This window comes from Mercenaria mercenaria, chromosome 17, assembly GCF_021730395.1.
Source record: "Mercenaria mercenaria strain notata chromosome 17, MADL_Memer_1, whole genome shotgun sequence".
Classification (NCBI taxonomy): domain Eukaryota; kingdom Metazoa; phylum Mollusca; class Bivalvia; order Venerida; family Veneridae; genus Mercenaria; species Mercenaria mercenaria.
In genome coordinates this window covers 5,386,383-5,401,366 of record NC_069377.1, presented here as the reverse complement: position 1 = coordinate 5,401,366, position 14,984 = coordinate 5,386,383, and the positions used below count along the sequence as shown (strand labels likewise).

General features: G+C 32.8%; 1 protein-coding gene across 1 annotated transcript; it reads left to right on the top strand.

Annotated features, from left to right (window-relative positions):
* The first annotated feature begins 257 nt into the window (after positions 1 to 257).
* Positions 258 to 2,247, top strand: LOC123536413 (uncharacterized). Its single transcript, XM_045319587.2, has 2 exons — positions 258 to 416; positions 1,211 to 2,247. Exons 1-2 carry the CDS (start codon positions 321 to 323, stop codon positions 1,634 to 1,636), a joined length of 522 nt encoding a protein of 173 aa, XP_045175522.1. The 5' UTR covers positions 258 to 320; the 3' UTR covers positions 1,637 to 2,247.
* Positions 2,248 to 14,984: the final 12,737 nt, after the last annotated feature.

The following is a 14,984-nucleotide window of genomic DNA, read 5'->3' as shown; positions in this document are numbered from 1 at the left end:
TACTTTAAGTAATATAGTGTAATAATGTTACTTTTTAAATGTTTGTTTGTTTGTTTATGATAAAGAATTTGAAAAAACGAGCAAATTAAACATGCTATTCGATTTGCACGTAATTTTGCAAATCTTATTTATTTATATAAAATATAAATATAAACAACAGTCCCATAATAAAGGCTAAAAGTGAATAACCTATTTTACCTTCACAGTATTATGAACATGAATAGAATATCGACTAACCGATTTCTTCTCTACCATTCGCTATAAATAGCACAACTCCACTGAAGCTGTAACACTTAGTACAAGTAAACTAAAAGCGAATAATGTTACGAAACGTGTTGGAACTAAAACAGCCCTTACAAGGGGCTGTTTTAAATATATGCAAACAATATGGAACTAGGGCACGGGCATACATTGAGGTATGTGTGTATATTTGTTTGTTTTGTTTCAATATGAGTATGTTTAAACATGTAACCATTTACCCTTGAACATACGAGTTCACATCAACGATACATCGTGTAATTAACTTATGATGTTTATAGAATGAATACATACAATGAGGTGGTTCGAACTAAATTTAGATAGGAAATTAAAGGACTGAATGACAGATGAATGTAACACTGGAACTTTCACGGATTAGATTATTTGCTAGAAATCTAGATGTCGATGAAAATCTCTAAACGCATAAAACAGCATCCTGATATATACATTTTATAGTTGCTTACTAACAATGTATGTATTTTTTCTTTAAGTATCAGAAAATTATAATTAAATTCAAACTTTCGATATTTACAAACATTTAGATTGAACAGCCGCGTTAAATTGTAATTCGCCTTCCAATAAAACTAAACTTCAGAAATTTAATCTAAAATATTCTTTAACAATGACATCACTTAGTATTTTCGATTCAGTTTTTATCTTTATTTTAAAAGAACAAGTTTTAGCTATTATCAATCGTTCTTTTTTAAAATACGGTTGACGAATTTGAAAAGGTATTTTTCGAATGACTTCATTTTGTTTACTGTTTTGTGAATGACGTCAAATCGCACAAGGAGTCACCTCTGGTATTATTGCATTTATGTTGTTTCTACATGAATAAAAGTTGTGTATTTATATTTAAAATGTAAAATTCATAAATACTTTTTTGTGTCCTACATTTTGACTTATCGCAAATAATTATCTTTAGATGTATTTATTTCTATTTTGTGTGCAGATGACTGGTCCAGGCGAAGATAAAACAGAACGAACAATAGATCCGCCTGAGAAAAAAGAAAAGCACGAAAAACATTTCGTATACACGAAACATGTGCCTCACATGCTACACTTCAATGTTGAAGAATTAAACGAAAATCTACAGAAAGATTACATTGATAGACAATTGGAGCAAATGAAGAAGATTGTTGAAGACAATGAGATCAGAAGTATCACATTTAATTGTATAAAAGAAAGTATATTTAGAAGCCAACTGAATATGCCGATACGGAAGCTCGGTTTCGAATCGTCTTTTCAAAGATATAACGATGACAGAGGTCTGGCCATATTTTATATGAAAGCTGATCAAGAAATAACAATGGATAACAGCAATATGGGTTCATACAATAAGCGGGCATATGCGAAACAATATTATGGACTCTTATAAATTCAGATTTGTTTGCAGCGTTTGGAAAGATGCTATGCTGCAATAACGGTAATATTGCTGATGGAACTGAGAACTAGGGGTTTGCACGTATTCAATAAACCCTTCCTATAAACAAGAATACTATAAACTGTATGAAAGTTAGGATTAAAATGTTCTGACATCAGTTTATAAATGTAATGTGAAAACAAGAGAAACATATTTTCATGCATATTCCTTAAAACAACAATTACCTTGGCAAAATACTGTGTAAGATATACGATTTTAAGACACATTGTTTCATGTGTGAAAAAAATATACATACATTGAACAAATGGACAACATGTACACCTAGAAATCACACTCTGTATTTTTAAAAGAACACATTAGGTCAATTTTTAGAACAGTGTGAGCAGTTTTAGTTACATGTATTATTGTATCACGTTTGAGAATTATATGCAGGAGACCACAAATATACATTAAAATGATATACATATTGTATAAAGGATCTTACATGAGCGATTTTATGTGACTGAACTTTCATTATTGTTTTTAAGAATACTATGTTCATGTTTGCTTTGTATAGTTATATTACTTATTTATATGTTTTGTTTTAATAAAATGGTATTAAAATTTGTCGTTTTTGTATGTTATTTACGGATGTATAAAACTTCTAACACAAACTTTAATGAACTCCTAAAAGCTTGCTATCCTGTAATGACTGCATCCATGCTCAAAGCAAGACTCAACTGCCTCTGTAGCCTAGTGGTTCAAGTAACATATCGTGTCACATGCCTAAGAAAGACTCAAAACAAGCGCCTATAAAATGTTATCATTATGCCTAATGTCTAATAATGAAGAAATTACAAGAAGAGAAACGTCTAACATTATATATTCTCCCTTTTATATGAGACAAAAAGCCAGTAGCTTTAAATATCAAATTTTTAACTGAAACAATGAAACTTCTAAGGATCGATGTCTGGCTGATACTCCCTACCTTTTTATGAGACAAAATGTCAATAGCTTTAACTGTCAAATTTTTAGCTGACTCAATGAAACTTCTAAGTCGCGATTTCTGGCTGTAGCTCTCTACCTTTTTATGTGTTTCAAGTTTCATATACAGTAATTTTATGTAGATTGTTGTACCACACTTTTTTAATAAAAAAAAAGCTGGAGACGACTGGAAATATACCAGTATATACACCGACCAGGGGGCTGTCGTTGACATAAAAACAACAACAATAGATATGTTGGTTACTTAATATTAGCTTGCCAGCTGAATGTACTTCTCTTATGCATATTTGCTTTAACAGGCCGTATTGCTCAAGGCGATAGAACAGATCAAAGAGGGCAAAGTATTCTATAATCGCACATGCTTTCTTATATTTCCACTAGTATGTCATTTAAAACAATTCTATTTAGAAATAGTACCTTAGGTTTTAAATTATGTAAAACAATTAATCAAATGGCGTGTTGTTTAAGCTCTTCTGAATCTGTTTCTTTAATTTTCATGCAATATCCATTGCAAATAGTCCAAACTATCAACTTTTTATTCTAATATGCTTTTCTCTGTTAAAACACTCTTACGCTAGAAAGACGTCACTTAACTTGCGGTGACGTCAATGTTTTTGTTGCGACCAAGAAAGAGCGCTACTATGATTTATCTTCTGTTTTAGATTAAGGACATATTAGAATCGAAATAATTTATAGCAAAACCGTGTATAAACACTATTTATACACTCTGGCGGTAATACGTCGTACAAATAATTTCACAAAAAATCCTAACTATCAACTTTTTAATAATATCTAGACAGAAATTTTATTTGGATTAATGACTGTTAAATAGTTGTCAAATAGGAACATATAATATAACGTCAGACAATGTTTTAAGCCTAGTAAAATAAATTCAGATCTCCACTGCTTAATTTTACATTAACATATAATCTTATGTGCATGGTATCACACTTCATACATAAAACAAAAAAAAATGTTCAATATTTACCTGACAAATTTAAATGAAATTACTTACCACCAATTGTTTACCACACAGTTAGTTCGTTGTTCTTTTTAAACTGGCGTTATTATGGTACATAGGTAAATACTTGGAAGAATTATTATTTATGTCATTGATTGTTATCTTGTATTCTATCTGTTCTATGAACTGTAGTGGCATCTTCAAACTTAATTCCTTTGTAAAGTTCAGAGTGCCAAATGAATTACAATTGAAACTCGATATCTCGAACTCGCTCCGGTTATCTCGACGACATTTTTCAAGTCCCGTCCGCAAAACACGTGTACTAAATATCATTTTAAGTAGAATTTCGGGTATCTCGAAGTAACATGCTCGATCCCTTGTAATTCGAGATACCGAGTTCCAACTTTATGTACTACAATGTATATATTTTGTAAACTGTATCAAGTCATTCGTAGGTTTAGTGGACTGCAATCGTCATGTGCCAAGACTTGTTCTGTTTAACTAATTAAGATGAATGAACGAAGTGTTGATAACCTGATAACCGAAGTAAAGACAAATCCATCACCAATGATTGAGATATGACTGTAAGCACAGAAGTACTGATAAACTTTGTTGGCAGATTGACAGGAGTCGTTAATATGTATCCCATAGCCATGATTTTCTTTTCATTTGGCACAGTATTCCAGCAGAGTAGTGAATCACTAAATATATATTCAGGACATTTATTTGCAGTTTATGAGTAACATTTGTCCTCTTGGACCGTTTGAAATGTATTTAATACAAGCATTGGTTCTTGTGTATTTTACAGAAAAAAGCATTTTTAAACAAGAAGACAATTTCTCTTGCTAACTAACTTTTATTCAGCAAACCTATTCAACACATTAAAGAAATTTTTGGCTAGGGAAATATTCTTCGTTTCACACACATAAATAAATATTCACATTCACTATATATTTTGTACAGAAAGAAAAAATCGTTTATTTACAACATTGTCATAACGAATCAAGGATGGCATTTTCCGCGAGATTGCACGCGCACTCTGACGTGAAACCACTTATCTATTTTGTAGCAAGCTACTGTAAAAAGGTAAATAGAAGAATTGAATGTTATTTTGTGCTTTTATACGGATACGAACCACATTGTACTTGCAAATGATCTAAGAGTCGCTTGTGCGATTCATGGATTTGCGAGAAGTCCCAATGTGGTTTATACCCGTCACAAGAATAGCGTTTAATTCTTAAACCCATGAGCTTTCATATGTATATGTGTTGTACAAGAGGTGTTAAAAATAACACCTGCAGTAGTGTTATAAATCTTTAATTCTGGTCATATTGTTCAGAAAAACAAAAATGTGATCGATTTGAGTACACTGAGAGTGACTTTTCAAACTTAAAATTCCAGAGCATGATCTTTACGTATTTACGTTACAATGTTGTCTGCATATCGACATATCGAACAAAATTAATCAATACAATCCGTGTAAATCAAGTTGTACTGTGTTTCCCGTCTTAAAGTTTCTGCAATATCTACACTTTCCTACGAACAAATAAAGAATATTCATATACAAATGCAATATTCTTTTATGAAATTGGTGAAATGGGCCACTAAACTGTGATTCACCTCTTCTTATTATGGAGTTCTTTTAATTCTATCCCAGTCATCTATCCCAGTAGATTTATTTAGTGTAGTTATCACTTTTTCAATCATTTTCAGTTCAAAACACAAAATGTTATTGCTGATCTTAGTTCAACTTTCAGCTTCTGGCAAAAAGGCAAACTAATATGCCTGCCAAACATTTAATGACGTCACATTTATGATTTGATGTTATTGGCGAAACATTTATTTTATCCGTAATAATCCTACTAAATATCGTAATCTTGAGGAAGTTGCAAGTAATATTTAAGTCAAAAAAATATGGGAAAAGAAACAAACTTTGGCCGGATGACGTCACTTGAAATGGCAATGAAGACTAGAAACTACTCGTCCAGCTAAGTTTTGAAATATCATATTTTCCTTCTCTTCAGTATATAAAACATTTATTGCGTTTTGATGACATGTGAAGCAAAATAAGAGCACTTTTCTTGATATTTATTGAACACCCCTCGTAAAGTAGCGTCTATTCACTGCAGCGAATATTCAAATGATCAAGGAAGATGTTTCAAAATGTACAGATGAAACACAACAACTTGGTTTTCATCTTACATGCCACTAAAACGGCGGTGCCCGGTGACGTTTATAAGGGCCGTTAAATTTTCAAGGTCAAAAGGTCAAGGTCGGATGAGCGACTAAGTTCCACCATGACTCTCTTTGAAATAATATTGTCCATTCGTCACAAAATATTCTTTTCGTAAATCGTGAGATTATTATTAATACCGTTTTGCGTTGGATGTGTACATATCTAACGCATTTTGGTACTACATTTTTGTAAACTACCAAATTGCGTTGAGTGTAACGTACGCATTTTGGTAGTGACTTACAAAACTCGGACAAATTTTGGTAGTGACTACCATTTTGATGTGCAACAAAGCATCACTATCACATTGTCATAAAAGATTAAAGTCAAATAACGCGTTTCATAATAGGTTAACCGAATGCTGACATATTTCTGTATATTATGGTAACTAATTTGATTAAGTGTTGCCCCGCGGCTAGAGACAAATATTACGGTTCTTCTCTAAACACACTCACAGCTATAGCCGCAATAACAACTTTTAAGTTAAAACCTAAATTATGGATATAAAGTTACAAATTTTGATAATTTATATTACCATCCAAAATCAAAATTTACATTATCATAAAGTGAAATGCATTTATAGGCCACGGATCCATAATATTTAAAATGTGTGTTTCGAATTTCTACACCGAACTTATTAAATCGAAAAGACACTTTTTTCAAGGAGACTCGAAATACACATAGTTTTATCCTCAAAATATAAAATCAAAAAATTAACTGCATGTTTAAAAGTTACGCTGAGTAATGTGAATAACATGCTTCCCGACTCTCAATTTTGAAACAAATACTCGATTATCATTCAAAATCACCAATTTGAAGAAATTACGTTTGCATACTGAGAAAAACTTCCAACTAGACACTTGAAGAATGTAGATATCTTTTTATTTTAAAAGGTAAGCTAATGACCTGAATGCCTACACAAATATAGGTAAAATAGTTTTTACTTTTGCGAAAATCCCGTGGTTGGCTGTGCACGTGCAAATCGTGATTTTGTCATCTGTATTCTTAAATTGTTAGTTGAATTAAATTTTTGTTGTGTGTCTCGAGAAGTCTGGTGTTTTGTTTAAGCAAAAAGCAGAAATCATTTGAATTAAATTTAGAGTCACATTTATTTTTGCCCTTAAAAGATATAATCAAAAGATATATTAAAAGGTTACGCTGAGTAAGAGGAATAACATGCTTCCAGACTCAATTTGATTATCATTCAAAATCACCAATTTGAAGAAATTACAATGTTATGTATGCTGCAAATAGCCTCGGGCAAGGTATAAACTCCGATGTGTAAAAGAAGTTCCATTCCATGTTGTTACAATACCCCTACTAGTATTTAACCGCCTCGGTAGTCTAGTGGTAGAGCGTCCGCTTCGAGTGCGGGAAGACGTTGGTTCGATCCCTGGCAGCGTCATACCAAAGACGTAAAAATGGTACTAGTAGCTTCCTCGCTTAGCGCTCAGCATTAAGAGGATAGTACTAGGACTGGTTAGCCCGGTGTCAGTATAATGTGACTGGGTGGGGTATCATGTCCCCTGTCTACGGCGTGGTATTCCAGTGAGGCAGCACTATAAAGTTGGCCATTGTGCTCACTGCTACAAGTATACACCGTCGTTTATATGACTGAAAAATTGTTGAAAAAGACGTTAAACCCGAACACACACACACACTAGTAATTAACGAAACCAGTGTAGAGTCATCAAGATTATCAAAATTATCAAGATACTATAAAATAAGACAGATTAACAAAAGTCGATACTCGCGTTAAGATGGTATAAAGGGAAGCAACCAAATTTAAACAATTTGGCTTAATAATCAAGGGACAATACTCTTCAAAACACGGTCTCATTTCTGGACATGTATCAAAACGTTGGTCATTTTGTGGCGCATGTCCGGTTTCCAGGTCAATAATTTCCTGGCATGTGTAAGAGAATGAATCGCTGCGAATGCCAGTATCATTATCCTTTCATTGGAAACAAACAGGATTCCAATACGTCAACAAATGTCTAAAACTAGCACGCTTGTTAGTGAGGCTTATTGGAAAAGTATAATCTAGATTTATAAAACAAATTGAATTCATTTTATTGGTACATTTGTTTTTTTTTTCTTTTATATATTGAAGTATACTGTAGAGATGGGTATATAGCGTCTGGTAGTATATATTTTAGTATACTGTAGAGATGGGTATATAGCGTCTGGTAGTATATATTCAGTATTAAAACACCTTACATATAATTTAACCCTTACATTACTGAAATGTAGTTTAAACTGAAAATGTAGTTTGAATGTTCTCTTTGCAACGATGCCTCATGTTTGTTTGCCTACACCACGGTGTATACCCATATCGGATCCTTCTCTGTAGAAAATGAGAAAACGGATCCCTCTCTGTTCGCGCACAGGACACTCTCTGTGCTAAACAATGAACTCCAACGTCAATCAGCTCGGAAAATCAAATTTTTTGTCCTAAACACATTTTTGTGCATAAAAATATATGCCCACGGAATGACGTAGATATATACCATTGCTTTTTATTGTTTCATTTGCTTTATCAGTTGACACAAGTCCAAACGAAGATGGAATGTATCCGGAGGTACTGGCTTGGATGAACATCGTGCGATGTTTATGAAACTTATATACGACTTTCCTTGAATATAGCAAATATCTAGTACCTTAGATGTGAAGCCGTTCATCCTATCTTATTTGTAAATACACAATATGTGAATATTTTCATCATTATCCTTAAAAACGCTCTACTTTTGATTTCGTTGATGATTGGGATCCCTCTCAGTCGGCTCAATTTTGCCTCAAAGGATCCCACTTGACTCTCTACACACGGCACGGGAACCCTCTCGGACACAATTATTTTTCTATCGGCACATGTGCTGTGAAATGGTGTTCGTATTTAAAAGCAAAACAATAATTAAAGGTTATTAGCTATGCACAAGTTTTGCAGCGGAAATACGAGATAGATAGCACGATTTTATGAGCGCAATATTCTTCCGCTAAAGAATGATCGAGTGCATATTTACCGATGCAAAGATGATAATCTTTTTATTACATACGCATATTATGTAATGTAACTGCACTATATTTTTTTTTTCAATAGTCTGTATAAGATTGACAATACTGAACTAAATAAAAAAAAGTTAGTGCCACGACACACATTCAATTACACCACGCATCCGATATGAAAGTCAGGCGTCAGTATACCGATGTTTTCGGTACAGACTTGTGTACCCGGGCGAAAGGGGGTTTGTTATGATAAGTACAGATGTGTCGCTGAACCTTTTCAGACTAGCTATTTATGAATGGCCCCTTTATTATACAAATTCGCGTTTAAAAGTTATTTGTGTATCACTAAGATATCTACGGAAGAGCATTAGTGCCAGGTGCGTTTTTATTCATTAACTCGAAATTTCGATCTTGTCCTTTTATTAGCAATATTTGAACGTTCGTCCGTCAGGCAAAGGCCAAAATGTAATGGACGACTCTTGACTTTTCAAAGTGGAATCATCTATATATACATCCATGTATTGTAACGAACATGTAGGGACTTGAACATATACTATAATACATCAATGTATGACCTACTATAGCATCTAAAGCTACTCCAGATTTCAAACTGTATCCAGGATATATACCCTCATTTACAAGTATAATATATGCATGTGTTAGGGGCTCGAACTAGGTCGAAATTTTTGTCAAAATAGTGAAATATTCTTCTTCCCGGTCACCTTCTATGACCTCTTCTCAAAATCAAGGTATGTCAAGGTAGCCAATCTTGTCTAGACTCATAATTACACTTTCATTTAGGTATGTCTATATGTCATTGACATATGGGCTTAGTAACTCGAAATTTCAGCTTCATAACTCGAAATTTTGAGTTAATAAATGACAAACACCTGGCACTAATGCTCTTCCGTAGGTTTCAGTAAATTTGATAATAAAATTTAAATATGAATGTTATGTGAAATTGCTCATTTATTTTCAATTTAATAGCATATTAAGGGGAGTAAAAACACCATGATCTATATCCTTAGAAACAGAGGTTGTTTTCAATAAGAATTCCATCTCAAAATTCTGACACTGAAGTTGAGGGTGCCGGTGCCGATAGAAAATTTTGTCGAAGAGGGTTCCCGTGCCGGATGCAGAGAGTCAAGAGGGATCCTGTGAGACAAAATTGCACCGACTGAGAGGGATCCCGTGCATCAACGAAATCGAAAGTAGGGCGTTTTCAAGGAAACGTATGAAAATATCCACATAAAGCGTGTTTACAAGTAAGATGGGATCAACGACTTCACATCTAAGGTACCAGATATTTGCTATATCTAAGAAAGTCGTATTTAAGTTTCATAAACATCGTACAATGTTCATCCATGCCAGGCCCCTCCGTCTACATTACATCTTCGTTTGGACTTGTGTGAACTGATAAAACAAATGTAACGATAAAAAAGCAATGATATATAGCTACGTCATTCCGTGGGTCATATGTTTTTATGCATAAAAATGTGTTTAGGGCGAAATATTTGATTTTCCGAGCTGACTGACGTTGGAGTTCATTGTTTAGCACAGAGAGTGTCCTGTGCGCGAACAGAGGGGGATCCGTTTTCTCATTTTCCACAGAGAGGGATCCTATATGGGTATACACCGTGTACATGTATCAGGTGATATGAACGGCACACTATACTAGTTTACAGTCAAAATTACCACTTTCAAAAGATTATATCCAAATTAAGAAAAAGTAAGACAAACCGTACAACTTGATCTTGATAAGGATACGCCAGTTCTGTGTTAAATACTCCATTTTCGCCAAAGTTATACACTAATAAGAGTAAGATAATAAGCCTATGTAGATGTATAAAATTAAAACAACCTATTTGTCAAAATCATTTTCGTCTGTTCCGTACATGAATCAGTTACCTCCCTTGTTTTGCATGATCATTCTTTCAAACAATTCGTTACTCTGTTTTGTGATAACATGTTCTATACCCCAATTTTTAACGATCAAATACCCTTTCTAGAGTAAGATTGATATACCACTATTTTGTTCATGAATTTTTAAACATATAAGAATTTACCAATGAAATGCTTTTATTTCATATGCTCATTTAGCGGGGACCATTTTAGCTGATATCAAATACCGTTCTTTGCGGAAAGTTAAACAGCGATACACTGTCATTGCTCGCTGTACAAATAATACTGCAGCCTCAGGTCATTTGCATATATATAAACTACGTGGCAGGTTTCACTGGTTTAGCAATTTGGGCTATATTTATCTCAAAACTGAGTATCTTGAAACTGATAGTTTAGTTGTTTGCATCGTATAAGCGTCTGAATACTCATGCTGTGAAGTGTATATACATTTTGTTCTACTCAGCTCTGCTCTGACATTTTTAGAAATTGATTTTCTCGCATTGGCATCAACGCGTTTTTGTGTAATTTTCCATTACGCTATCCCATGTCCCCATTATTCACAGCCGTTACCAATCCATACAATATTGAGGAATATAAGCATTTCAAGTTATACAGTGTAATAATGTTACTTTTTAAATGTTTGTTTTTGCCAGTAATAATTAAGTACTTAGGTTTCTTGGGTTTATGTATGATAAAGAATTTGAAAATTAACAAGCAAATTAAACATACTATTCAATTTGCACATAATTTTGCATATCTTATTTATTCATACAGAAACCAGTCCCATTATGAAGGCTAAAAGTTCATAACCTATATCTTCTTCACAGAATTATGAACATGAATAGAATATCGACTAACCGATTTCTTCTCTACCATTCACTATAAATATTACAACTGCACTGAAGCAGTAACACTTAGAACAAGTTACTTAAGAGCGAACAAGTTAAAGCATAGCAAAAGTTCCTTCTAGGGCACATCTATATAAATATATAATGATCATCTTGTAAAATTTTGGTTGCAATATCTGTTTTATACTGCCAAAAATGTCAAGTAGGTGTTTACGCTAGTTATTATTTAACATAAATTGTTAAATCCAACAACAAATTAAATCTGTTACCACTTTCAGTTGAGTAAATACTGCAATAAGACATTGACCCGGTCAATCCATTACGATTCGATGCGTGAATTTGTTGCGCATAATTAGAGGGTCGCAATAGGATTTGCTTTCACACATTAACCATGCATTTGAAGGTAACGATAATATTTAGTTGTTTACATGTAACGGAGTTTGACTGGCCAGCTTGTAATGACAACAGCTTTCGATATCAGTAGCTCAGTCAAGTGTGACTTACCGAATTAAAATGTTCCTTCTCAACAGAGGGAACAATAATGTTAAGAAACGTGTTGGAACTAAAACAGCCCTTACAAGGGGTTGTTTCAAATATATGCAAACAATATGGAACTAGAGCACGGGCATATATCGAGGTAAGTATGCATATTTGTTTGTTTTGTTTCAATATGAGTATGTTTAAACATGTAACCGTTAACCCTCGAAAATATTAGTTCACATCAGCGATACATCGTGTAATGATATTAACTTATGATGTTTATAGAATGAATACATAAAATGAGATGGTTCGAAATAAATTTGGATAGGAAATTTAAGGACTGAATGACGGGTGTAAGTCACACTTGAACTTATTGCAAATCCACGGATTAGATTATATGCTAGAAATCTCAATGTCGATTAAAATCTCTAAACACAAAAAATAGCATTCAAATATATACATTTTACAGTTGCTTACTAAAAATGTATGTATTTTTTTCTTTAAATATCAGAAAATCATAATAAAAGTCAGAATATCGATCTTTACAAACATTTAGATAGAACAGCCACGTTAAATTGTAATTCGTCTTCCGATAAAACTAAACTTCAGATTTTAATCTTTAACACATTTAAAAATGACATCACATAGTGTCTATGATTCAGTTTTTATCTTTATTGTAAAATAGTAAGTTTTAGCTATTACCAATCGTTCGTTTTGAAAATATGGTGGACGAATTTGAAAAGGATTTTTTCGAACGACGCCATTTTGTTTACTTTTGTGAAAGACGTCATCTTGCACAAGGAGGGACCTCTGTTATTATTGCATTTATGTTGTTTATACGTAAATAAAAGTTTTTTTATATATTTAAAATATAAAATTCATAAATACCTTTTGTGTCCTACATTTTGAATCATGGCCAATAATCATCTCTAGATGTTTTTATTTCTATTTTGTGTGCAGATGACTGGTGCAGACGAAGATAGAATAGAACGAACACTAGATCCGCTTGAGGTTAATGAAAAGCACGAGAAACATTTCGTATACACGAAACAAATGCCTCACACGCTTCACTTCAATGTTGAAGAATTAAATGAAAATCTACAGAAAGTCTATATTGACAGACAATTGGAGCAAATGAAGAAGATTGTTGAAGAAAATGAGATCAGAAGTATCACATTTAATTGTATACAAGAAAGTATATTTAGAATTCTAACACGAACCTATTCATTTTCCTATTTAACAAAGAAGGCAGAAAACAGTGAATTATTATACAACAAATCACTGTTCTGACGTCACAATTATTACGTCATGGCGTCAAACGGCATAGCGGCGCGCTGGAAAAGAAACCGATTGAAAACGGGCAAATAGTTAATGAATGACGTCAAGAATGTACTTATAAATCTTCGGTAACCTGTTAGAATCGACATAATATATCTTATTTAGTGATTTGCTCTTGAATAAATCATTGTTTGTCTTTCAGATGCGTATTATTACATTGTATATCACTCGGGCTGCGCCCTCATGATATAATTCCTTCGCATCTGACTCCAAACAATGATTTATTCAACGACAAATCACTGGATGAGATTCGCTTCGTAGACATCAAAAATGTGATAAACAGAAATAACATTGAACTTTCATATTGAACTTTTCCTATTTTAAGATTACAATGTTAATGTTTGCTTTGTATAGTTAAATTACTTATTTATATGTTTTGTTTTAATAAAATGGTATTGAAAGTTGTCGTTTTTGTATTGAAATTACGGATGTTTAAAACTTCTAACATACTTTTATGAACTCTTAAAAGCTTGCTATCGTGTAATGACTGCATCCATACTCAAAACACAGGTCAAAGAAGGTAAATTATTCTATAGTCTCACAGGCTTTCTTATATTTCCACTGGAATATCATTTAAAACACATTCTATATAGAAATAGTACCTAAAATATCAAATTATGAAAAACAATTAAAACAAATGGCGAGTTCTTATATATAATCATTAAGACGAGTGTAACACTAAAATCTTGATTTGATCATTTTAAGCAGGTTGTTTAAGCTTTTCTGAATCTGTTTCTTCAATGTCCATGTAATACCCATTGCAAATAGTCAAGTCTTTAATAATATCTAGTCAGCAATTAGCAATTATACTTGGATTAATGACTGTTAAATAGTTCTCAAATACATGGATATTATATGACGTCAGAAAATGTTTTAAGCCTAGTAAAATAAATTCAGATCCACTGTTTAATTTTACATTAAGATATAATGTTATGTGCATGGTATCACACTTCATACATAAAATAAAACAAAAACTATTCAATATTTACCTGACAAATTTACATTTAAATAAAATCACTTGTCATCGAATTTTTTACCACACAGTTAGTTCGTTGTTTTTTTTAACTAGCGTCATTATGGTACACAGATAAATACCTGGACTGACTATTATTTATATCATTGATTGTTATCTTGTAATCTATCTGCTGTATGAATTCTAGTGGCATCTTCAAACTTAATTTCTTTGTAAAGTTCCCAATGAATTAAAGTTGAAACTCGATATCTCGCTCTCGCTTATGTAAAAATTCCGGTTATCTCGAAGACATTTACAAGTCCCGTCCCCAAAACATGTGCACAAAATATCATTTTAAGTCGAATTTCGGTTATCTCGAAGTAACATGCTCGATCCCTTATAATTCGAGATACCGAGTTGCAACTTTATATACTATACATGTCTGCTTTTTTGCTAGATGTATCAAGTCATTCGTAGGTTTAGTGGACTGCAATGGTTATGTTCTGTTTAACTAATTAAGATGAATGAACGAAATGTTGATAACCGAAGTAAAGACAAATCATACATGATGAGAATGACTGAAAACACGAAGTACTGATAAACTATGTGACAGATGGACAGAGTCGTTAATATGAATCCAT

What these genes read in the sequence shown, in the direction of transcription:
- LOC123536413 (XM_045319587.2), top strand. Translation starts at nt 321, where the DNA reads ATGTTACGAAACGTGTTGGAACTAAAACAGCCCTTACAAGGGGCTGTT. An exon ending in GGGCACGGGCATACATTGAG is followed by an intron (nt 417 to 1,210) that starts GTATGTGTGTAT and finishes TTTTGTGTGCAG; the next exon opens with ATGACTGGTCCAGGCGAAGA.